At 39.8% G+C, this 24,864-nt stretch overlaps 1 protein-coding gene across 5 annotated transcripts in view; it reads left to right on the forward strand.

The window, feature by feature from the left end:
* The window catches only part of LIN52 (lin-52 DREAM MuvB core complex component), a 56,371-nt gene that overhangs the window by 25,328 nt on the left and 6,179 nt on the right, over positions 1-24,864 (forward strand). For 2 of the 5 annotated variants that reach the window (XM_061998077.1, XM_061998078.1), the window contains exons 6-8: positions 19,858-19,908; positions 23,181-23,278; positions 24,492-24,647. In XM_061998077.1, the coding sequence (XP_061854061.1) occupies positions 19,858-19,908; positions 23,181-23,278; positions 24,492-24,647 (305 nt within the window). Of the gene's footprint in view, positions 1-9,415; positions 9,509-17,526; positions 19,639-19,857; positions 19,909-23,180; positions 23,279-24,491; positions 24,648-24,864 lie in introns of those variants that run through there. The other 3 variants (XM_061998082.1, XM_061998085.1, XM_061998081.1) reach the window with 3 other exon arrangements.

Consider the following 24,864-nt stretch of genomic DNA (forward strand, 5'->3'; position numbering starts at 1 on the left):
TCTGCAAGCAGTTGAGACTACATTTAATAAAACTTTGCAATTTAAACAGCCATTGTCCTAGTTCACAGTAAACTAAACATGAGCCAGCAATGTGCCCTCATGGCCAAGAAGGCCAGTGGCATCCTGGGATGCATCGAGAAGAGTGTGGCCAGCAGGTCAAGGTAAGTTCTTCTCCCCCTCTACTCTGCCCTGTTATGGCCTCATCTGGAGTCCTGTGTCCAGTTCTGGGCTCCCCAGCTGAAGAGGCACAGAGAACTGCTGGAGAGAGTCCAGCACAGGGCCACCAAGATGATCAGGGAACTGGAGCATCTTCCTTATGAGGAAAGGCTGCAGGAACTGAGACTGTTTGGTCTAGAGAAGACTGAGGGGAGATCTCATTAATATTTACAAATATCTAAATGATGGGTATCAGAAGGCTGGGACATCCCTTTTTTCTGTTGTATCTAGTGACAAGACAAGGGGTAATGGGATGAAGCCAGAATACAAAAAGTTCCATTTAAACATAAGGAAAAACTATTTTACTGTTCAGGTGAGGGAGCCCTGACACAGGCTGCCCAGAGGGGTTGTGGAGTCTCCCTCCTTGGAGGTTTTAAAAAACCACCCGGACATGTTCCTATGTGACCTGGTCTAGGTGGACCTGCTTCTGAAGGGAGGTTAGACTGGATGATCTCTAAAGGTCCCTTCCAGCCCCTACCATTCTAATATGTTGTAATTCACAAAAGTCAGAAACTTGTTCTCCATCTTTAAGATCAAACCGACCTTTTATTTGCTCTGTATTAATAAATATCTGTCCTCTGATTCCATTATACTTTCTGTGTTGAACTTCCTTAGCATTAGAAGTTACCTGTCTCTTCAGACTACAAATCTGACTACATCTGTTCCATTTTATTGTGACATACATGTCTTTTTCCACTCTGTTAGCTGAGTGAACACTGCCAGTTGTTGGTCTTTAAAATGAGAAAAAATACTCTTCAGGCAAGAGAAAATAACCTTGTCTTTTGACTTTTTTCATTGCTGTCTTCAGAAAGAAGTATTTGCCCTTATAAGATGAGAGATAAGATGAGCCCAGTACAGAAATATATTTTGAGTAGTTCTGTAGTACTCAGTAGCTCAGCGCTCTGTTGGATTCCCAGAGGGGGCACAAGTTCTTCAAGCCAGCAGCAGCATCTGTCTCAGTGAAGGGCATTTCTTAGGCTGCTGACAGTAGGAGTTGTAGGCCCTTTGCATGTGGGTCATGAGGAGGAGGAGAAATTGTGGATGTTGATGATATTTAGAATGGATATCACTTAGCTTCTAATTAAACCATGAGGACACTGAGATGTAGATGTAATGTAATGATTCAAGTGGTAACTGGCTATACCAATGAAGTTGAGAAATGAAAAATCTTTACTATGCCTGAAGAGAATGTCAGTTCTGTAGTACTTTATCTCCTGCCTTTTCTACATTCCTTTATTCCTTTATTCTCTCTAGTAAATGTACTGTTTAACATAATTTCTGTACAAGCATTACTGTATTCATGCAAGGTAGTGTTTTATCACAGCCAAATCATTTGAAAGAAATGATAAAATTTATGTACATAAAACGCAACTATTATGTGGAGTTAACCTGAATGTCCACATCAGAGCTATGTAGCATGGCTTTGTTTGATTCACATTGTTTATATCTTGTTCTGTATCATGACTGGAAGTTAGCAACACTCCCATTTCAGAGTACTTAGACCACATTGGAAGCTAATGAACATTACTATCTTTCGAGAATCTATGGGATTAAAGATGTATTCTACCAGCCCCTCCAATTCCTTCATATCTGAGGATCTGAGTAGTTGTGGAGACCAGAGCTTTTTACTCTGTCCTCCTCCTATTCCAAACAAATTGTCTGTGACGCATCGTTTGACTGTGAACACTGCTGTGTTCTGTCCATCATTGCGCCGTGTGACCAAGTACAATACTTGACTCTCCAGCAAGTCCAGACATCCAAGCTGCAATCTAAATACTCAATTTTTCTATACAATGCCTATGGAATAAAGCCTTTCCTATCTAGCCACAGAACTCTTGTCCAAGTTCTTACAATATGACACCTCTTTCAGAATATTTTACACTGAAATCTTGTTCCACTCATAAAGATGAGCTCATAATTTTGACTGTGATCAAGATCTCCATGCATTTCTCCACACACTTCAGTATTGTATCAAGCATCCTTTTTTATCTGTTTTATTTTTTTTAACACTTTCTCTGATTTACTACATCCAGTAGCAGAAGGACGACAGACACTTCCAGTATGATCCATTCTGCTGTTCCTTAAGAAAGTGATTTCCCTGCACACTTTGGAGGCATCCAAGAAGCCAGTTCTTCCCCCTTCCACCTGCTGTACAGAATGTGTAGAAATATTGATAACTGTTAAGATGATGTATTGTGAGTGGGATACTTTTCAGTGTTTTCTCATTTAACTGTGAAGCTCTTTAGGGCAAAAATAACTTGTCCTATTTGTACATTATGTAGCAGAGTGAGTACTTGATCTACAATAAGAACTTCCATGCATCAAAATAATTACTCAAGATACACATCAGCATTGCTAACTAGCTGTATTTATTTAAGGGCATTTGTCAAGCTAGCATCTTGGCTCTTCTCTTTTTGTGAACTTTGTTAGCACTTTGCTGAATGTCTTGTCTTCCTCTACTTTGGCATTACATGTCCTAACAGCAGATATGTATGGACTGAACTTTGTAGAATATTCCTTGAAGGGCTTCCATGGCATAAAACCAGTCTTCTGCATGAGTGTTGAATGCTTTTTTGACTGATTGCCTAAGAATGCCATTCTAGGAAGTGCCACAAAAAGACATGCCTGACATTTGGGACCAAGCATAGCTGTAATCTTTTGACACCTACCTGGACTCTCCAAGTCAGAAATAGGATCACTGGAAGGTGTACATGCAGTCAGATCTTAAATAAACTGAACTGCTGTTTTGGAGCCACTTATATCTTTCTGTAGATTTATGAGGCTTTCAAATCTCAGTCTGAAACCTTCACTTAATTGGCATAGATCTAAACCTTGAATCTAAAACTCTATTCATGAGATTTAAAATGAGATTTCTTTGTTTCATAATAATAATGTTATCTCAAACTTGAAAGATATATACCAGCTCGTGGTCACGGAACCTGACAGGTGGATGGAGAAATCACATAGCAGAAGTGACTGCATCAGGAATAGAAACTAGATTTCTGTTTGCAGGCCAAAATGCTGTCTGCTGGGGCATGCTGTCATTCTAGGCCAATAATTGTATCTATCAAAGAAAACTTTACCTATGAGTAACACAACTCTTGTTGTATTTGAGATAATGCTTTCTGACACCAAAATAGTATAATTCAGAGCTATTATCAGAAACAGAAGAAGGCATTGTTGAAGCTCAAACATGGCAACAATGAGTCACAACCTTGCATTTTCTTCTAGAATGAAATAGAAGGGAGAGAGTCAAATAAAAATTATTCTCTGGACCTTCACTTTCTGTGTAAATTTTAGATTACTTGAAGGGGCATAATGTCTTTAAATGGTTTATGTAATTTATGTAAATAGCAAAATCTTTTTATCAAGAAGTTGAAAAGTAATTGGAATTTACTGTTACTTATGGTTATGTAAGTCTGAGAAAGTTAATAATGAAGTATGATCTTACGCGTTTGTAATCACAAAGTTTTAGTTAAAATACACTGATGTAGATTTTTTCTTTTGTAACTTTGATAGGTTTGTGAAGAGTATGTTTCAAAATACAAGGATCTGTACGTGGGCCAAGTTCACTTGATAGCTCTTTATACTTGGAATGATAAGAATAGTTATGCTAATCTGATCTGATATTCTGTATGTGGGATTTTTTAAATAGGATTTTGATGTTTCCAGACTAAAAACTTGCTGTTTGGCAGAATTTTCATGACAAATCTATCTGAACTTTCTGGATAATTTAGTAATAGAAGTTTATGTGCAGTTGGTGAATGTGGAAGTGTTCAACCATGTTTAGTGTGTACCCCTGAAACCTGCAGAGATGGTCCCAAACAGCCATGTGGAAGCACGGTCACAGAATGGTAGGAGACCTCTAGAGATTATCTAGTCCAACCTCCCTCCTCAAACAGGTCCACCTAGATCAAGTCCATGTTTCAGGCATGGTGAAGAAAACCAGATTGTTCGGTCTGTGTATGTCTTCAGACTTCAGTGAATCTCCAAAACACAGCATATTATGTATTTCCCACCTCTTCTGCTAGACTTTAATAACTGTTTGCTCTTTACAAACTGTATTTCTACATAAGGTTTAGGAATCTTTTCCTAGAAAGGAAGTAAGACTCATTCTTTCTTTTCTAACTTCAGATACTCTGTCACTTCAGACAGTCTTTTGGTAGGAATCGTTTTGAGATAGTGTGAAATATACCATTCACATCTAGAGAGCTGCTTATAAATCAAGAGATTTCTTCATGAGAATGTAGGAAAAAAAAGTGTCTCTCTTTGATTTTGGAAGGTAGCACAGTCGTTATTTTAAATCTCTACAATCGAGAAAATAAATGGAAAATTCGTATTGACTCACAACCTTGAAAAGAGGGAGGAATTCTGAAAGAAAAGTAATGGAAGTCAGACAAATTAAAATTAGCAAAAGGGAATGCTTTTTAAACAATGAGTGATTTGATATGGAACTTTCTGCTACACTAGGAGTGTTTTATTTTAAAAAATGTTAGACCAACTCCTTAGCAGCTATTGAAAAGGAATCAGGCAGGTAAATGGGTGATGAGAACTTTTCTAGTTAGAGCAGAATAAAATCTGAAATGAAATAGGAAATATCAACTGCTTCAGGATATAAAACAAGCACTTAGGAAAAGGAGGAATCTTTCAGAGACAGTTGTTCCTTTTGTCTTTGTAGTAGGATTCCTTACTCTTTTTTTCTTTTTTGGATGATGCTTCTGATACCAGGTGCAGTCAGACAGGACACCTGACTGGGTAGATCACAGATTTGCCCTCCTTTATCAATTCCTGTGTTCATATACGGGTTTTTTTTATTACTACAAACCTGATAGATTTTTTTTAATAGGAGGAAACATTTCTGCAGTTTTTTAGCAACTAGCCTTAGATCCTGTCTATTCATAGATTTTTATGTAAAAGATTTTTAGTCGGTCATATAGAATGTAAATTTAGGCTGTGCTCTGAGTTACATCTCTAGAGAGAACACTATTATTAAACCTTTTTGAGGATGTCCCTGGTGGCAGCTTCATAGAGCAGGTGGCCTGCATGGCACAAGCACACAGGGAGTCAAGAGCCTGTGTCTTATCAGACCATATAATCTAAAAGTCACTCAGCGTGTTTCTCTCTCCTGAGGAGATGATGACGATGACACAGGACTCTTCTAAAAACTAATTGTTAACCTGCAGAAGACGTCATTCAACACAAATCCCAACAGGAAAGGACTAAGTGATGGATGTTTCTGGGTAGCAGGCCAAGCTGTCATTCAGTTTTCATCAGCCAGTTCTCTGGGTTGCTTTTCATGCCTAGTACCTACCTGGCTTGGTTGAAAATAGGGAGCATATTATTTTTTTAAAAAATGATTACAATTTCTGTTTACTAATGTATGGATATAAAACTTGGAGGAGCAAACAGTTGCTCACCTGTCTCAGCATGAAATACACTGGCTCTTGATTACGGTGTTCGGGTTTCACAGAATGATAGGGCTTGGAAGGAACCTCTAAAGTTCATCTAGTCCAATGCAAAGCAGTAGATAGGTGGAGGGTTAAAGGCTAGGAAACCTTATTCCACAGGAATATAGCAAGTAGGTAGTATTTGGGAAGGGAACGTAGGATTGCATACACATCTGTTGATAGGAGTGTGGCCAGTAGAGGTTATTGTCTGTTAGACTGCAGTTGCAATGCCACATTCAACAGTGTCCTCCATTCCCTAACACGAAGACAACCTTGGTAAATTGGAGTGAGTTCAATGAGGAGCCACCAAGATGATCAGGGGGCTGGAACACTTAGCCTGTCAACAGAAACCAAGGGAATTGGAATTGTTCAGCACAGAGAAGAGGCAACTTCACAGTGACCTGGTTGCTGCCTGCTAGTACTTGCATTGAGAAGGTGCAGTCAGGCTCTGCACAGTGCTGCGTGGTTGGAGGACAAGAGACAGCAGTCATAAATTGAAGCAAGAAGATTTCTGACTGGATTCAAAAGAAAACTTCAGTGTGGGGCACTTGAGTACTGGAAGGATTGCCTACAGATACTGTGCAGTTTCCATCTGTGAATGTTTTTAAGACTTGACAGGCTAAAACCCTGAGCAGCCTGTCTGTTCTGAATGGAAGGCTGACCGGAGACCTGCCATGGTCCTTTCAAACCTGAATGATTAGGTACAATTTTCCTTACATGATATTGTACTGTTTACCTTATGATTTGATCTATTCTCATAGATTAAATTTTCTTTACTCATCACTTTTTCTTTACATCCTCTTTTTACTTATACCTCTTCTATTGCACTGTACCTTTCTGGCTCCAAAGATCTCTGGTAGTGCCACTGTCCCAAGTTTCTTCAATTCTCCTTAACCCTCAAAGCAGTCTCAGTGATCACTAAATCTATGGACACCCCTGATGGCCATCACCACCTTCTGCTTTACTTTCTGACCTCTCATGTAGATGGTTTGCTGTCTGCTTTGCTGCTGTACCTCTATTCCTTGTTTCCAGTAATGGATGAAGAACAGTAGTCTGTTTATTGAAAGATAGCTATGTCACTGCATTCAGCTTTTGTAAGAGAAAAAAGTAAGGGTAGACATGGCCTCAGGCCAGTGGTATGCATAGACTGAGAATAAACATTAGGAGCTTTTTGGAAGAAAAGGAGTACTGAAACTTACTGGGCTGTTCTCAGTAGACCTCTGGAGTGAAAATAATGTTGGTTTGTTTATTTTGGCTTGGATTTGTTTAGGAATGATGCTTGACTTGTTTTATTTCCGGGTTTCAAGAAACTGGAGTTTCTTCCAGCCACTACTCTCGGGAGATACCCGCATCCTCCAATACCTCTGTATTTCTTGTATTTGAATCGTGTCTTTAAGCTTTTTTTCAAAAACAGTGAGTACTAGAGGTGGAAGGGTGTCATGTAACTAAGATTCTAGTAGCATTTGGATGCTGTAAAAACTGTAACATTTCTAAATCAATGTATTTTCTCAGATGTCTTTTGACCAACTTGGAGTGGGTAAAGATGATTTTGATTTCCCCGAGCCCTCTTCTGGACTTTCAGATATTCCTCACCTCAGGGTATTGATGCCAGGAGAAGAGGATAGTGGCTGGCCGAGTGCATGAGACTAGCAGCAGTAACTGAAAAAGCTGGACTAAAGCAAGCAGTAAATGTACTGGGAAGGATGAGGATAGAGATAAGGGTAGTCATTAAAGAAAGCGTCTCGTGTAGGGGAAAAGAAAAAAGTGATAGAGACAATTGTTAAGGTTTTGTTCTGCGGCCCGTAAACTGCATGTTACCGCCCTTAGATAATTCTGGTTTAACTAAGGTTGATACTTTGGCCTTGAAACACTCTGAGGTTTCAATCATTTACTTGTCTTTGGTCATAAAGGCTTTTTATGTGGATTTTTGGAAATTATGGAAATCTTCTATATAATTTAATGTGTTGTATCATCTTACTAATGGCAAAAGGAATCTTGGTTTACTTCATATGTAAATCAAATAATATTGTCCCTAGAAGCCACGAATCTTCTTCTTATAGAGACCTTCTATGTTGATAATTCATTATTGTGTCAAGGGCTGCAGCCATCTATATGGAAAAATGTTTCAATAAGGAATCTTGGGATTAGAAAACATTAAAAAAATTAGTCTGCTTTTTAAAGTGAAGACATACCTCTGGACAAATAAATACAGACTACAGTAGTATAAGCTTCTTTCAACTAGATATCTCTTCCTATGAAGCTTGTTGATAGAAGTTAAATTTTAAAATACACTTCTGCTTCATAGCTCAAGCTATTAGCTAAACTACTGACAGGGGCTTGTTTCTGCCTTTTGGAGATCAAGGAAGCTGTACCGTTCTTGAACCAGAGCTGCAAGCCTCCACATGAACAGGCCTGGATATCTTCTGATTGGATTTGTGTGCCCTGGCTTGCATAACTATACAGCTTGTATCCAAACATTATTAGCCAAAAGGAATATAGAGACTTACATAATCATTACACGATTATTTTTCAGTAACTGTGCTGTAAATACGTAATTCTCTGCTCTTAATAATTCTTAATCCCTTTGTTCCTATTGGCTCCAGGGCTCAGATTTTGACAAGACCTGTGTGGCCCAGCCACTGATAAGACTTGAAAAAAGGTTGTTTTCAAGGTTCAACTGCTTTGCTCCTAAGTAGTAAAATACCTGCTGCCTGGCATAGGCAGGGGCACTGCATCACGGTGCTGTGGTTTTGTGGGAGCTAGGGCAGCGCTTCTGCTTGTGTGCCTTCTGAGTAGGGTCCGTTTGCCTCCAGCAACCTTCATATACTCCGTTGAGACGTCTCTGCCTAGCTTCTTCATGTGATTTATGCTCAGCAGTTCATCAGCAAACAGTTTTGAAATAAATGCTACACGTTGCTCGATAAAGATTTCCTCTTGGAAATGCTGTGGTGAGAAAACCTAAATTATCAAGAACTCTTGGCCCTTCATAGGGGTTGGGAGGCCAAAAGAGATGTTCCTTTTGGTACAAGCAGGTAGAAAAACACTCTTTAGAGTGCTTCTTGTTAAAACATGCCCCATTTCTATCTCACCGTTTACCTCCAGCATCTGAAGGATTTGGTGGTCAAAGCTCTCCCAAGCTGTAGCTGTTCCAGTGATAACTGAAGCTAGCAAAATCCCTTTCAGGTGTGCTTGAAAACATCCTCAACTTTGATATGAAATTGCCTTTCAGTATGCTTTTAAATATTAGAAACATAACTTGAATTTCTTTCTTTAAGCCTTATAAAATACTTGAACATAATTTTTCTGCATTTAATTGGCTTCGTGAGTCAGTGCCTGGTCATAGGTCTTGACTCTTTTGGTGTGTGAATGTTTTTTTGTGTATTTGACCTTGGCTTCATTCCAGAATAAATATTTTAAGCTGCTAGTTGTGTGTGGTTTTTTGTCTTCAGTCTGAGACTAGGGGGCAGACATAAGCAGCACTGAGAGAAGTGAACTGTATAAACCACAATTAGAATTGCAGTGCACAGGTGTCTGAAGATCTTATACAATTGCCAAGTTATTTGTTTCTCAAATGAGAGGGGCTTAGGGAGTGTATTTTGAAGAATAAAAGGAGCATAAGGCCTGTGGTTTAGATGTTTGAGTTGTGATTTTGGTTTGGTTTTGGTTTTGTTGGTTTTTTGTGTGGGGTTTTTTTTTTTTTTTAAATCATGGTTTAAATTCTTCCAGACTTGATGCATTTGGTGTCTTTACAGAACCAGCAAAATGAATGATTGGAAGTCATCTATTGTGTCTGATGATGGAATTTATAACTGCTTTCAGACAGGAATCGGCATTTAAGGAAAAAAAAAAAATCCTACATGCTGCCTTTTCTTTGAGCATCAGGTCAGATCTTGTGGTTTAAAAATCTAAATGCTGTCGAAGTCAAATGTCTTGTAATGATACTAAAGGAGAATGGCTTAAGCGTTAGGGTTATGGGTGAGTTCTGTTGCAGATACTTGATGGGAAGGTAGGCATCTTAAATCTCTATGCTAGTTATATATGAAGCATTATTGCAATGAAAAAATAGTGAAGTGAATAAACAGCAGCTCCCAGAACAAGACACTCGATGTATCTAGAGTTCCAGTGTTCCCTGTGTTTTGCGATTTAATGCGCGATGATTTTTTCATTCTGCATTTCTGTATGCTCCACTGTGGCAGATCTGTATTCTTGGGATGTGAGGTTCCATTAAAAAATAAATAATAATCGCAGCCCCCACTCCCCCCACATGCACTCATTTTCTATAATATGGTAATGATATCACCGTAGCAGTAATTACGGGTCATCTTCATTTCTTTCATCTCTGCTGGTTCTGATGGCTTCATTCCTTTGACAGAGAAGATTTGGCTCTGGGTGCTGTGATTATTTTGTTAAGCATTATTCGAATAGACAGGAGTGAGAGAAATTAATCAATCCAAATGCAATTAGCATCATGTTTAACCCAGTGATGGACGTCTCAAGGTGAAACAGCCAGGGGAGTTTCAGACATTATTATTCAATCCAGTGGCTCTTATCTAAATTATAATCAAGAGAGGTTTTTATTGGCTTCACAGAGAGAAGATGTAACTCTTTCCCTGCTTTGAGGGTCAAAGGGATCAGGTGTTTGGCCCCACAGGATGTCTGCAGGCAGCTCCTAGAAGTGGGAGGTACTGAAGGAGTTTCCTTTAATATGGAGGTCACTCGGGACAAAATATCTGCACATCCTTGTATCAGTGACCTGGACCATAAGTTTAGTAGGTACCTGGACATTGGCGGGGCTGTCATTGCCCCTCGCTTTGAGTGTCTTCATTGACTGGCTTTGCCCACCTGTATATGAATGAATACTGTTTGTGGTTTTTGCATTTGAAGCTCTGTGAACATCATTGTTCGCAACTGAGTGCAGACAGAATGGTACTGCCTTGCAAGGTAGGAAAATCTGATTAGAGGAACAAGGTAAATTATTCTGCAGAGAAGGAATGTAATTTTTTTAGAGTGGATATAATTTTAGACTTTATTGATAGCAACAATAACATTTCTGAGGCTATCTTAATCTGCAGCAGATCTGTTATCACCATTGAGGATAATCCTGAACGATCCCTGAGATCTTTTATCAAGTATACAACAGAACACCACTACTGTGGGTGGAGAAAACCAAGGTGGAAAGAGGTCACATAAGGATTTCATGATTCAGGAAAGCATTCAGTATTTTACTCCAATTCTTAAGGCTCTAGCTAATGCTCATGAAACTGTTTCAGTGGTTTAAAACTTCAGTAGTCTCAGCTGTTTACCACTTCTTTGTCAGAGATGGCTGTTCCTGTAGCACACTGGGAGGAGCCATCTGCGTGCCTCACCTGCTCCAATTCACAGCCTGGCTTTGTGCAAGCATCTACCTTCTTTGGCATTTCAAAACAAGTCATGCTAGACTGTGAACTACAGCTGAAGTAAGGGTAAATTCTGCTGTCTCATTCACCAAGGGAAGGACAGTGATGTTTTGTACTAAGGGTGGTGGTAATATTTTAAAATGCTGCAGCAGGACTTGACAGAACTCATCTTTCAGAGCCTGAATTCTAGCACAGTTGCTGACTCCTTTAGTATACATCTGTACATCACTCCTTGCTGAGGCTGTGACCCCATCTGTAAGATGAGAATTAAATCACTGTATGTCTCAAGAATATTGTGACTCTTGATAAACTTTGCAAGTGCTTTGGTATTGATTATTGAAAGATGCCAGCTTATTTCACCTGGAGGTTTATGCTGGTTCTGTTATCTTACCTGAAAAATGTGTTTCGGTAGTGGTAGATGATTGTGCTGGTCTTCAGTGTAACAGTTCTTGAAGCCTGGGGCTGAATGTTTGCGTGTGCCAGTTGTACCTTCAGTAAAGGCAACTGATAGTGCTTTCGCTCACCACTGCTCTCCTGAGATTACAGTTCCAGCTTTTTATGAGATTGGTCGTGGTGTAGTATTCACTGATCAATATTTGTCAAAGGCCCACAGTCACCAAGTGGCAGTTCGTTTGACAATTGTGTTAAGGAAGTAAGCAGGCATTGGAGCTCTTTTTGTGAGGGAAGAGGAGCAAGCTGGTGCCAGCAGACATCTAGGTGGTGGTAGGATTTTGTGTCTGGTTTCCAGATAGAAAGTGGTCCATACAGACTTCTGTGTGGTAGAAGTTCAGATTGTGTTGGCTATGTGTCATAGTTTAATGCCAGCCGGCAGCAAAGTACCACACAGCTACTTGCTCCCTATTGCCCATGGGAGGAGAACTGGAAAAAGGAGTAAAACTTGTGCAAAAATCTAGTGGAGACTCACAGCGGTATGGGATATCCCCTTGTCTAGTTGAGGACAGCTGCCCTGGCCATGCTCCTTCCCAGCTCCTTGTGGCACCTGCTTGTTGGCAGAGTCTTGGAAACTGAAAAGTCCTTAACTCAAGATAAGCCCTAATTAGCACAACTAAAACATCACTATTATCAACATTATTCTCACACAAAATCCAAAACACAGCCCTGTACCAGCTACTAGGAAGAAAATTAACTCTATCCCAACTGAAACCAGGACACTGGGTAATAATATTTCTGTTGGTCTTATCTGACATAAGCCTCTTTTTCATTTGAGGGCTGTTTAGTAATAACGTCAGCTTTAAATACTTTTGCTAGTTTCAGATTGCCTTTTACCCTTCACTCCCCCTACCCCGTGACCAACTTTTAAAATTTCTTTTCTGACTTTTTAATTTATTTTCCAAATGTGATACTAGTTGAGCCCAGCCAAAAGATGTGGCTTTGCCATTGGCTTTCACAGTCCAGTCAAGCAAGACTACCTCAGTTACTCACAAGCAAATTGCACTACGACTTCTTTATGTTCTACCAACTAAGAAAAAGAAGAGTTGTGTCTTCTTAGCCTAATATTATGTCTTAGGCCAAAAGAAATAATTGGTGATGCAACAGACCCTTGTGATGGAAGGGTTAAAAACCAGAGAAGTGTTCTGCTGTCTCTCTGCAGTTCATGTTCTGTGCTCTGAACTATTAATTTCCATTGATAGTTCTTCAGAAATAAACTTGTTTAGTTTTGTTTTCTGTGCAGCCCTAAGATGCAGCAGGAGTCTGAGGGTGCATGATTAGTACATTAAAGAAATCCTTCCATGTTGAAAACCAAGTTCTTTAGTTACCATAAATTCAACTGAATAGGTGAAATAACTGATAAGCTAACAATGTATGACAGTACCTCAAATAACCTTTTTGTAGTCAAGAATGTAGCATTCGATGTGTGGTGTTACAAGACATTTCAGGGCTAAAAACATGTTCTCTTTGCAGGGCATTAATTGTACTTCCAGGTGTTTTTATTAGCAAGACCTTTAGGTTTCAACAGTACTACATATTCAGGTCAGGGAAGGAGCACAGTCAAATTCGTGCTGGAACTGATTGAGGTGAGAAAGTGCTTCTTTAGTGTGTGACTTCATTTTAAAATGTTTGTCATTTGAAGGTGCTCACAGGTTTTGTTTTGAGATTTTTTTTTTTTTTAGATAAGCCCAGAAGTAATAAGCAGCAGAAGGTGTAATGCTCATGAAAATGTGTGATATATACTGTTTATGGCATACATCTTTTACGTAGACTTTATCACTGAGTATGTAGCACTTTTGCATTTAAGTGTATATTATGTTAAAAAGTGTGTACATATGGATGTTGCTTAGGGATTCTTCTGTGTGGAAGTTGCTTATGTAAGTGTAGATCACTGGTTTTGTTGCTGCTTTTATAGCAGTAAATCCTTCCATTATTTCCTGGCTATGCAGACCTTATGACACAGTATGTCCTGTGTTGTGGTATGTGTGAGAAGGCTTTTTATGGGGAGCAATCAGTCTGGACCCCAATCTCCAGTGCAGTATTTTTTTCTAATTAAATTGTCACTGGAAGGAATATCCGGAACAGCAGCTTTCATTTTCAATCGAGGAAAAAACATTATGAGTCTTTGTCATTTGATTAAAAGTTACTTAACCTTTAAATTACTACAGATGTAAAGATAGCTCTGAGTTTCCAATGTAATCGCCTCCAAGTTAAAATCAGGAAAATCTTTGTAATGAAACCCATATGTCATAGTGAAAGGATGCAAAGCACTGGCAGAGTGGGCTGCTCTAGCAGGAGATTCTGCACCCAATCTTGTTAACCAGGACTGCTTTTGGTAATCCCTCATCTCCTCACTTGTAGGAAATCAATCTGTACTACTGAATCTTTTCAACCAGCAACCACAAAATGGAGTGCGGTGAGGCAACTTGGGGACAATTGTAGTAGAAAAGGAGACCCAGGCAACAAGGCTAAATGCGGGATTGAGGGATTGAAGTTCTAAAGAGGGGATTATATTAAACCTTGTTCTGTTCCCCTGTCAAGGAGAAATGTCTCCTCTTTTCAGCCGCAGCCTTTCCAACCCAATACCTGTTCTTGAGATCTGCTTGGCCCATCTTGCCAGGCAACAAGCTTAATTCTTTGTGAAGTACAATAGAATGGTACCATTTTTCTGAAACTATCTGTTCAAGCACTCAATTTATGTTGTAGCCAGTGCTGCTAACATCTAAAAGTGTTTTTTCTATGGTCTTCAGTATCCTCTTCCTCCTCCCTAGTAAGTGAAATTAATTTGCATCCAAGCTATTGCGATTGCATCCATTGTTGATTTTTCTATTGTAGTAGATGCACAGTGTAGTCAAGGTTGTAAATAGTGACTTGACATGGAGATTCGTGTTTCTTTTTCATGCTGCACAGCCTCTGTAGTGTCTGTTTGCTGCTACAATGAAACCTGTGTGCAAGCCCTCTCTTCACTTGAAGTCTGTGGTTTAAGCAACCATTTTAAAGCAAAAATCCCCAAGGTTTTCAACCAATTTTGTTCAACCTTTTAATTAAAAAATCCACCTCTGCCTACTACGCAACTGGCTTCTGCTGGTCCCTTGGGTAGTTGTTTAAGTCAGGTTTTACCGTCTCTCTTAGACTGCAATCATATTTAGAATGTGGGTGATAGTTTCTTCATTCACAAGCTCTTCCTTCACTCCAGCAGACTCCAAAAGGCCCCATTGGAAATGATATTCCTATTATTAAGAATTCATTTATCAGAGGCAATACTGAACAGAGAAGTCAGTTTAATATTAGAGGCTTTTCTGTGCAGAACCGAAGCTCAAATCGTACTCTAGTGCAGATTAAAGCTGAACAAAGGGGAAGAAATAGCCCAGACATTGGAACACAGAACTACGCAATATATATTTGGCCTGTGTTTACCAGAAATACATTGAACTGTGGTTCTTGGGCAGATAAGAGAAGCAACTGAAGCAGGGAAAACAAGATTGTTAATGTTTGCAGAAACTTACCCTTAGTTTGACTGTGATTTTTTTTTTTTTTTTGGTGATAAGAGGATGTGGCCGTTTTCATAGACATATAAAGATGTAAGGTCCTTTTTTTTTTGTTGTTCAGTTTGGCATCATATCGTTTAAAATAAAACCCCGATGCAAGCTTGAGTGTGAGGAGAAGAGGAATACAGAATAGCAGAAGGCTGTCTCCTGCTCCTAATGGGATTTTGTAGCAGCATGTGCGAGTTTGTTTCAGAAGTCAGAAATGAACAGATGTTGGTATAAATTACCTCTGTGTCTGATGTCTTGCAAATTAAAAGCGCGGTTGGCATCACTAAACAATTTCACCAGGTTGGGGGGGGAAGCGGGCGGTGATTATTGTAGCAGGTCGGTAAGAATCCTTAAGCTGCAGCAGAACAGGATAGCAAGGATAAAGGAATGAAGAATAAAATGAGAGGTCTGTGAATTAATCAGAAATGTTAACATCTCTGATGACAAGTGAACAGGAGGGCACGTGCTCTGGAGCAACCCCCAACCCACAGTAATTTCAGTCAGCGCACAGAAGGAGTCTATGCTCTCTGCCTGATTTATAGGGTGCAGCCCTCTTTGGGGGAACAGAATTGTCATGCATTCGTATATCTGCTATATGGGACTTGCACTCTGGAAAACTTTCCACTCTATCAACTACAGCTCAGCTTTGTGCTTTCTCCATTGAGAGTGTTTTAAAACAGTGCTTTATTGGTGGTGTGAGACAGGGAGTGTCAAAGAACTGGTGCTGAACACCTACTCCTAGCTGAAATTTTTAAAAACTTGCATTTTTATTTAATCACGTTCTTTGTTCAGAACAACTTAGTTCCTGACAAAATAACAATCCACTCTGCCCTTCTGCAGAATGTCTTCTATTCAGGTGTCACGTCAGCAGCCCTTAAAAGATATAAGCTATCTTGTGGATAGGGAAGTAGAGGTACAAATGAGTACTTGGTGGTAGGTCATGCTGTGAATCAGAAGCAGATTTGGGAATGGATCCCAGATGATATAACTCACAGCTGGAGGCATGGGCCAAGCGAATAATGCAGTGATCTTCTTGAATCTGCAACTAGTGTGAAGCATGTTCCACTTGTGGCAGGGAACTTTGCAGCTTGTGAATATCAATATGTACCAGACAGTTCATAATACCACTAATTGTTTTACAGGGATCTTTTTTTATTATAATACCTTGCGATTCATTTTAGGTAGACAAATTAGTATGTAATAATTTAAAGAGGCTTTAAGGCACAATTCCCAACCTTTAGTAAAGAATAACAAACTATCCTTACCTGAGGGCCTATATTGAGTATTTTGAGGTGAACACTTTTGTTACATTTTCATTCTGTTCTAACAGATAATCATTAATGCCAAAACAAAACCCCATATCAGCAATAAGCCCACTGCTAGTTTTTATGCTAATTGTCATTTTTGTTGTTCTTTCAGTAGAGAGGTCAGGACTTGAATGGATAACACAGAAAATGAATTCCTGTCTCCTTTGAGAGTCTCTCTAGGCTAGGTGTGGGAAACATACATGCTTTCATCAGTCCTGTGAATAAAAACCTCCATGTTTTTATTCTTGTCAGTCCAGCACAAAGCTTACACCTTTATTTAAAAAAAAACGAAGGGAAGCAGCAGTGGGAAGATCGTCTTTCTCCAGGACTTGATTGCTAATCGTGTTGTCTTTGATGCGTTCTATTGTATTGCAAGACAAAGGTAGTGTTAGTGCTGCTCTGCCAGCTTGTGAGCTCACAGGCTCACAAGTCAGAAATGTCTTATACAGAAAAGTGGCTGTGTAAACCCTGCTGTGGTACAGCTACCACAGATTGATGGTGCCAAGAGTGAGAGACATATAAACCTTGCCTTGCTATATTAAACATCGAAGGATTGACAATGCAGAGAGAGAGAGAAGACCAAAGCTCTATAAACTTTACTTTATTACACCATCCATAGATGAACTGCATTGAGGGAAAATAAACCCCATTATATTACAGCATCCAGGGACTGACACTGCTGAGAGAGAAAATGCTGTCTAATTTCTGTTGAAGATCATAGCATCCAGGGACCAATAATCCTGAAATAGAGAGAGTTCCATAATCTCTGACGGATTATAACATCCAGGAACAATTGCTGTGAGACAGAGTGATGGAGATCTGGATTACACCATTCAGAGATGGATAGTACAGGGGAAAAGGAGATGCTGAAGAGCACAATGCAGTAGGAATAGAAAGGGTAGATTGTATGTAATGAGACAGCCTGTGGGAATTATTCCTCAGTTTAGAAGATTCCAGGCCATGCCTGCATTTCTAGGATGTCTGCAGCTCAGGCTAGAATGCAGTTTTATGTGTTTTCCACTTAAAAAAAAAAAAATCCTTACTCACTATTGGTATAAGCACAAATCTAAAGGAATTTCTTATCCTGTGGTTAAAATCTGTAAATTATACAGTTGTTTGGGTTTCTTGGCTTTTTGAGGAATACTAATCTCTTTTTCCTCCCTTATGATTTCAGCTAGAGAAATGACTCGAGGCAAATTCCTGAACATCCTAGAGAAACCCAAAAAGTAGCTGCCACATCTGGAGTTTGGACAAAAATACCCCACCTAGATGATTTTGCATCCAGACGAACCCCAGAACTTCTGAGAAATACAAATCTCTTGCTCCAGATGTTCAGAAAAAAGTCACTTTTTGCTTCCACAGACCATCTCTTCATGGGGGAGATATATTGCATACACAGGTCACAAGGACTGCAATTGGTTGTGTTGGAATTCAAGTGTCATCTGACCATCAGGATGTCCAACAGGAGGGCTTGGCCCTGACATGCTGTGACAAAATTACCTGTTTTAATTAGCTATTCAAAGTGAACAGCCACAGCGTCTTTATTTGATTGCTGTCATTGATTTCCTACTTGCAACTTTGGTGCTAAAAGATTTGAGCAGAGTTTGTGGTGTGTATTGGCCCATAGCACTGGTTCAGCGGGAGCATATGCTTTTAATGTGGAAGCTGAGTACGGTCTGTGCGTTAGATTCCGGTTCCTACCAGCCATCACAGAAGTATATCTGGTACTCTGAGGAGGACTGCCAGACCTTCGGTGTACCAGGAGCTTCATCCCACTGCCAAACAGTTCTGTAATGAAACTGAGCCTGACAGACCATGGAGAGTAAGAGGTGCTACTGTACCATGAAGGAAAATATCCCTGCAGAAACTTCATCCAGTACGCAAAGAAATGGCTTTGTCAGTCCACTGCAGTACTCTGCTTCCTCCAGAGCTGGAAAGTGAAGAAAGTTATACAGTTGAAAGATGGTAATGTTTTCAGTTAGCACTCCAAGAAGGGGCGACAAGATTGTTAGCCACAGTGTGAGGAAGGTCTGCTTATACAGAATATTAACATTTCTGGAAATGACATTTTGTGGTATTTTTAATTGCTTATAAAACAGCAACCTCAAAATTTTCTTCCCCTGCAAAACTAGAAAGTTTTAAGGCAGGAATTTCTGTGACCTGGTCTGTTTCAGCACACAGTGTTGGGCTTTATTTATCTTACCATTTAATGCCTTTTCCTTCTGTTAATGCACTTCTGCATGCTCACCCCCGAGAAGAGGTAAGAAGCATGTTCAGACTTTCTGTTTTATTTAAGGGAAGCATTTTATTTCAATATTACATGTAGCAGGCTGTCCTTAGAGCATTTCATTTTTTCTGTCTTTGCAGAGAGAGGAGACTTTTTTCAGGTGCATGTGCAATAAAGAGGAGGATAATTTTTTAATCAAATAGACTTCTCCGAGTCTTTATTATAAAGTGCTGTTGGCCTTGTGGTTTCCAGTTGGTGGTCTTGGTTGTTAGGGGTCAGAATTAACCTTGTTTTGGACAGCTCCTGGTAATGGTGTTTCAGCAGTCAAGTCCCATGTCTTGGCAAGACCCCCCACAAATACTTAATATTTAGGACTGTCGGGAGTCTGATTTTAAACTTAATAGATTTATTTTTATACTTGCCAGTATACACAGGACTGAGCTTAACAGGAGCTCCATCCTTTGAGAATGTGAGAGTTAAGACAGATGAACGTGAAGAGGAGCTGAAAGTGGTAATTCAGAGACAGAGGAAAAACCCTGCTTATACAAATTTAAGTTTGTATACTATATATATATATATGTATACACACACACATATATGACATGATGGGATTGTTCATCTCTATCACCAGTATGAGCTTGTGCATTTTATAGAGGTTTGTTGGACCAACACATTAAGAAATTGATGTCTGAAAGGAGGAGGAATATAGGAGAAGATATGGAAGAATGGCATGGGAGTATATGTATATTTTCTGACCTGTACAGTAAGGAATTTAAAACTATAGGTAGTTTTTTTGGTAACTATAACATGTGTTTAAAAAACTCCAGACAAACAGAACCCCGTTACCATATGCAGTAGTTATCTTCTATAGGACAGCCAGTAACATATGCTTTAAGAAATGTAGTATTTATTGGCTTTATACTTATCATCTATAGAGATGAGTTGATGTATTTTTTTATTGGTAATATTTACATGATTTTTTGTGTGTTAGCCAGATAATTGTAATCTGTCTGTTATTGTTTCATGGTTTGATAATAAATAAATGCAAAGCTCAAGAGATTTGTCTGAGTTTCCAAAATAGGCCTCTGAGATGCAAAAACTTTTGCTTAATCACCTAGGTGATACTGATCCTCAGGCTGCTCTTCACACTCCTACATGCCACCACCTCAGAGTTTGGCCTGTAGGTGCTCCGTTCTGATCAGTAAATAAATATTTGGCAGTATCCAAATGGTACTAAGAGTTTTCATACCCTTTTGAACCCTATTTTTTTTCCTGCAGCGATGCCCTTCCTGCCATTGCTGTGGTGTCTAGCTATACAAGAAAGTCTGGGTGAGTTTTTGTTGCTGATAACCTTCTGTATTTAAAAAAAAAAAAAAAAAAGATTAGCTAAATTAAATTGCAGGAATAAAGAATATAAGAAAAACAAGGTAATAATATCAACTAAGGTAATGCATTATCTTATGAAGTATTTTCATGTGGTGTTATGTGAAAGGTTACTGTGAGATTCTTGAAAAGAAAACCAGTATCTGTTTAGTTCCTTTTAAATCATAGAATCATAGAATGGTAGGGGTTGGAAGGGACCTTTAGAGATCATCTAGTCCAACCCCCCAGCTCAAGCAGGTTCACCTAGATTATGTCGCATAGGAACATGTCCAGGCGGGTCTTGAACACCTCCAAGGAAGGAGACTTCACAACCCCTCTGGGCAGCCTGTGCCAGGGCTCCATCACTCTCGTGGTGAAATAGTTTTTTCTTATGTATAATGGAACTTTTTGTGTTCCAGCTTCATCCCATTATCCCTTGTCCTGTTACTATCTACTATAGAAAAGAGGGATGTCCCAACCTCCTCACATCCACACTTTAGGTATTTGTAAATGTTAATAAGATCTCCCCTCAATCTCCTCCTCTCCAGACTAAACAACCTCAGTTCCTGCAGCCTTTCCGCATATGAAAGATATTCCAGTCCCCTGATCATCTTGGTGGCCCTGCACTGGACTCTCTCCAGCACTTCCCTGTCCCTCTTGAGCTGAGGAGCCCAGAACTGGACACAGGACTCCACATGAGGCCTCACCAGGGCAGAGTAGAGAGGGAGCAGAACCTCCCTTGACCTGCTGGCCACACTCTTCTTGATGCATCCCAGGATGCCATTGGCCTCTTGGCCATGAGGGCACATTGCTGGCTCATGTTTAGTTTATTATCAATCAGGCCTCCCAGATCTATCTCTGCAGAGCTGCTCACCAGCAGTTTGACCCCCAGCCTGTACTGGTGCATGGGGTTGTCCCTTCCCAGACACAGGACTCTGCACTTGTCCTTGTTGAACCTCATGAGGTTCCTCTCTGCCCAACTCTCAAGCGGGTCGAGATCCCGCTGAATGGCAGCACAGCCTTCTGGGGAATCAGCCAGTCCTCCCAGTTTGGTGTCATCAGCCAACTTGCTGAGGGTACACTCTGTCCCCTCATCCAGGTGGTTGATGAAGACGTTGAACACGGCTGGCCCCAGAACCGATCCCTGTTGAACTCCACTGACCACAGGCCTCCAACTCGATTCTGTGCCATTGATCACCACCCTCTGGGCTCTGTCATTCAGCCAGCTCTCGATTCACCTCACTGTCCACTCATCCAAGCCACACTGCCTGAGCTTTCTGGTGAGGATGTTATGGGAGACAGTGTCAAAAGCCTTGCTGAAGTCAAGGTAGATGACGTCTGCTGCTCTCCCCTCATCTAGCCAGCCGGTTATGCCCTCATAGAAGGATCTCAGGTTAATCAAACAGGATTTCCCCTTGGTGAAGCCATGTTGATGCCAGTGTTACATATATTCAATTGTAAAGGCTGTTCATTTCAGTCTTTGAGTATCAAATGCTTTGCTGTTTAATCCACCTGAGAAGAAATTCTTCTTTGTTATCAAAACAAAAGTCAAGTTACACTGGCAATTGAGAAGTGTAACATTCCATTTAACTCGATGTTTTGCCGTTATGAATGAAATTAACAAATTTTTAACAATTCTATAACCCATAGTTCTCAGCTTTGCTTTGTTTTTTGCTCAGCAAGTCACCTGGAAATAGCAGATTTGTGAAAATTGGCTAATCCAACTTGTAGGTATTGTTTGAGCCTTATTTTGATTTTACTGATTTTTATGCTACATAAAAACATAAGGTGCCATACAAGTCAACTCACAAGCCTATCTTATCTGTAATCTTCTCTTTGATTATAAACAGTTGTAGAAGGATAGTGATGGATATAAATAAAAGGCTTACAAGGAATGATTTTGTGTTAGGGTAACTTACATGGCATCCAGCAAATGGTTTTAATTGAATCTGGTCCATGGGAGACCCTACCCTCCGTAAACTTGTCTTGGTCCTACTTTGTTTCTACTTCTGCATTCTAAAATGCCACTCTATAGTGAGTCTCATGATTCAGTTATACAAAAACTTTAAATAAGGGCGGAGGGGAGCAAGTAATTTTTTTAATTTTCACCTGCTTACTTGATAATTCCACTTTGAACCTTTCATTTCTTTTATTGTCAGGAACGTCTGTTTGCTGTGTTTTTTCTTCTTTGCTGTCTGTGCACTACTTGTGGTTTTTCAGCTCCTGCTATGTTCTTGGTTCCATGATTATGTTCACCTTCCTTATGTCCACAATACTCGATTGTCTGTGTTCTGTTACAGGCTAAGATAGCATAATCAAAATTGCAGGGTGTTTGCAGAGTGCGAGCGTATTGCGTAAGTATTAGCAAGGCCTAGTTACAGCTTGTGTTTTGTTCATCTCCTGTTCTCTCCCACATCATCATGGGCTAAATCCTGTTTTGAGTATCTCAAAGAACAGGGTCATCACTTATATTTGCAGTCTGTGCATGTAGCTGATCTCATCCACTTCATCTTTACCCACAGTAAATTGTCACAGGCAAACAACACTGATTGTGGCAACCACTTCATGTTAAGGAAGTTATACCAGGTAATCATCAGCCCATGCGGTACATAAAACAGATAAATTACACCTTTGTCGTATGGTCTGAAATCCTGGACTCCTACTACATCACATAAATATTTCTGTAATACTTCTAATATCAATTTTTAGACATATGCAATCAAAACAGACAACTTGCAAATTCCTATTGCAGAAAATCCACAGACTTACATGTTTCTTCTAAAGCCAGCAGTCGTTCAAAACACCAGACATACGATCTTGTTAGAAGCATTTCAGGCATCCTCGTGTTTACTTTGCTCCCAGTTCCTCCTAAGGCAGAACCCCAGGCAATGAGGGTACTCATGATGGGTAAATGCAACACATCTTCCAGTGAACTGTGTGAACAAAGCATGAAAACTTAAAATAACATGAAAATAATCGTCACTTCTTAGTGTTGTAGCCCCATTTTCATCTGTCATTCCGTGCTGAGACTTTTTTAAAGAGACAATAAATAGTCATCTGTTAGTAGAAGTCAATAATTAAATGAAAGACAGCTTTCCAGAAAGTCCTCACTGTATCTTCAGCCCAGCAAAATCACAGGTGGATAAAAATTTTCCATATACTATCAAACTTTGAACTGAATGAAAGTGATTAGAACAGCAAACGCAAATGTTGTAAACACATTTCTTTAATCACTATAGTGAGAGCTTCCCACCACAGAAACATTAAAACCGATGCTTGCTACGTGCACATCCCAGAGTATACACCAACCAGACTGCCAAAGACTTGCAAATGTATTGTAAGTATGTTGCCAAATATGGTTGCCCAAGAGGTGAACCTTGCTATTTCTAAAAGGTAAGAGAAGAAAAAAAAAAAAAAGAGATGGAAAGTCAAGGAAAAAGACAATGTCCTTTTGGTTTGGTGTAATACTGTGATTCTTACAATCAAAGCTATTCTGGAACCATGTTATCTCTGCAAGCCAATGCTTACATCAGTGCTTTGCATTTCTTTTAGGAGGATATGAAATAAAGATCCTGGAGTCAGTTGTGGCCAATCCTTTGCAGTCTGCATAAAGATATTTAAAAGCTTATGTGGACACAGAAGTATGGGCTGATGCAGTTGCTATAGAGCGTAATCCACATTCCACATAGAATATGTGCAATAACACCATTCTTGCTTAGATTGTGCTAGATTTTCAGCATGGCAGGGTCTCTTCACATCTTGCCTTTATCATTCACTGAAACTGCCGATTTTTAGACTTGACCTTTTCCATCATGTCCCTTTGAGCAGGATGACTGACTCCAGGCAGCTGATGCGTGTACAGAATAGGCGTTTTCTTGTTGGGTTTGTGTGGTTGACCTCTGGCCTGCCTGCTGATTCTTATAATACAGATCAGTGACCAGTGAAGCCAGAATGCTCCTTGCCTGTCTCTGTTATAGACACCTCACTAAGGAACAGAGAAGAGGAAGAGGGCTGAGCTTGAAAGCCCTTACTTAATTGCTAGTAGGAAAAAATGGGTAATAAGAATGACCTTGCACCTTATTTATCGACCAGATCTCTGGGAGTACAAAGTACTTGACTCGATTCTGTGTCACTTGAAAGGCTGGGTCTCTGGCCAGTAGCTGAGGAGTAGGTGTAATAATATAGGGCAATTAAATTTTGTTCTTGCAGGCATTTGGATGGCAGAGTGGATTCCCCTCCCCAAAATACCAAGCACATCTAATGGCATGCCTCATAACCACTGAATTTTGAAGCTAATTCTGAAGCATTTGCCATTATCCACTGGCAATAGCCTGTAAGGCAGCAGGTTATGTATGAAAAGGCAGGACAAGAGCTCATCAGCTACATGAAAATGAGGAACAAGAGACCAACAGAGGCACTGACACTCAGGCTGTCTGGTTCTATGTTCTTTTTTCTGTTTTCCTCTCCCTGTATTAAAGTAACTCATTAGTTATAGCTAGTTTTAATTGATTTATGTATGTGTATATTGATTATCCTAAATTGCCTTTCAGGGTAATCACCAGCGCTTCTTTCTGTTGTTCTCTGCATGGATCAGTTTGTCACCCTGTCTTAGGTTTCTCCCCCTGCTTTGCACACTGGAGCTGAATAGCACATGTAGAACTGGAGGACAAATCACTTCTGGTGAGGCCTATTGCAGGAGGGATCAGGTGAGCCCTGGTTTGCAGGATGAATCCATTTGTAATCAGCTGCATGGGAGACAAAGGGATCTGCAGACCCTGAGTATCTGCAGTGGATCACCTGAGATATTTTGCTTAAAGTGAGCTTCTTGTCAAAAATTAGTTAAAAATGTTTCACTGGAAAATATTTGGTTGATGATGATTTTTCAAGAAAATACCAGGTTGAAATTTAGAGGGAGTATGTGTC

The sequence above is a fragment of the Colius striatus genome, chromosome 6, assembly GCF_028858725.1.
Source record: "Colius striatus isolate bColStr4 chromosome 6, bColStr4.1.hap1, whole genome shotgun sequence".
Lineage (NCBI taxonomy): Eukaryota > Metazoa > Chordata > Aves > Coliiformes > Coliidae > Colius > Colius striatus.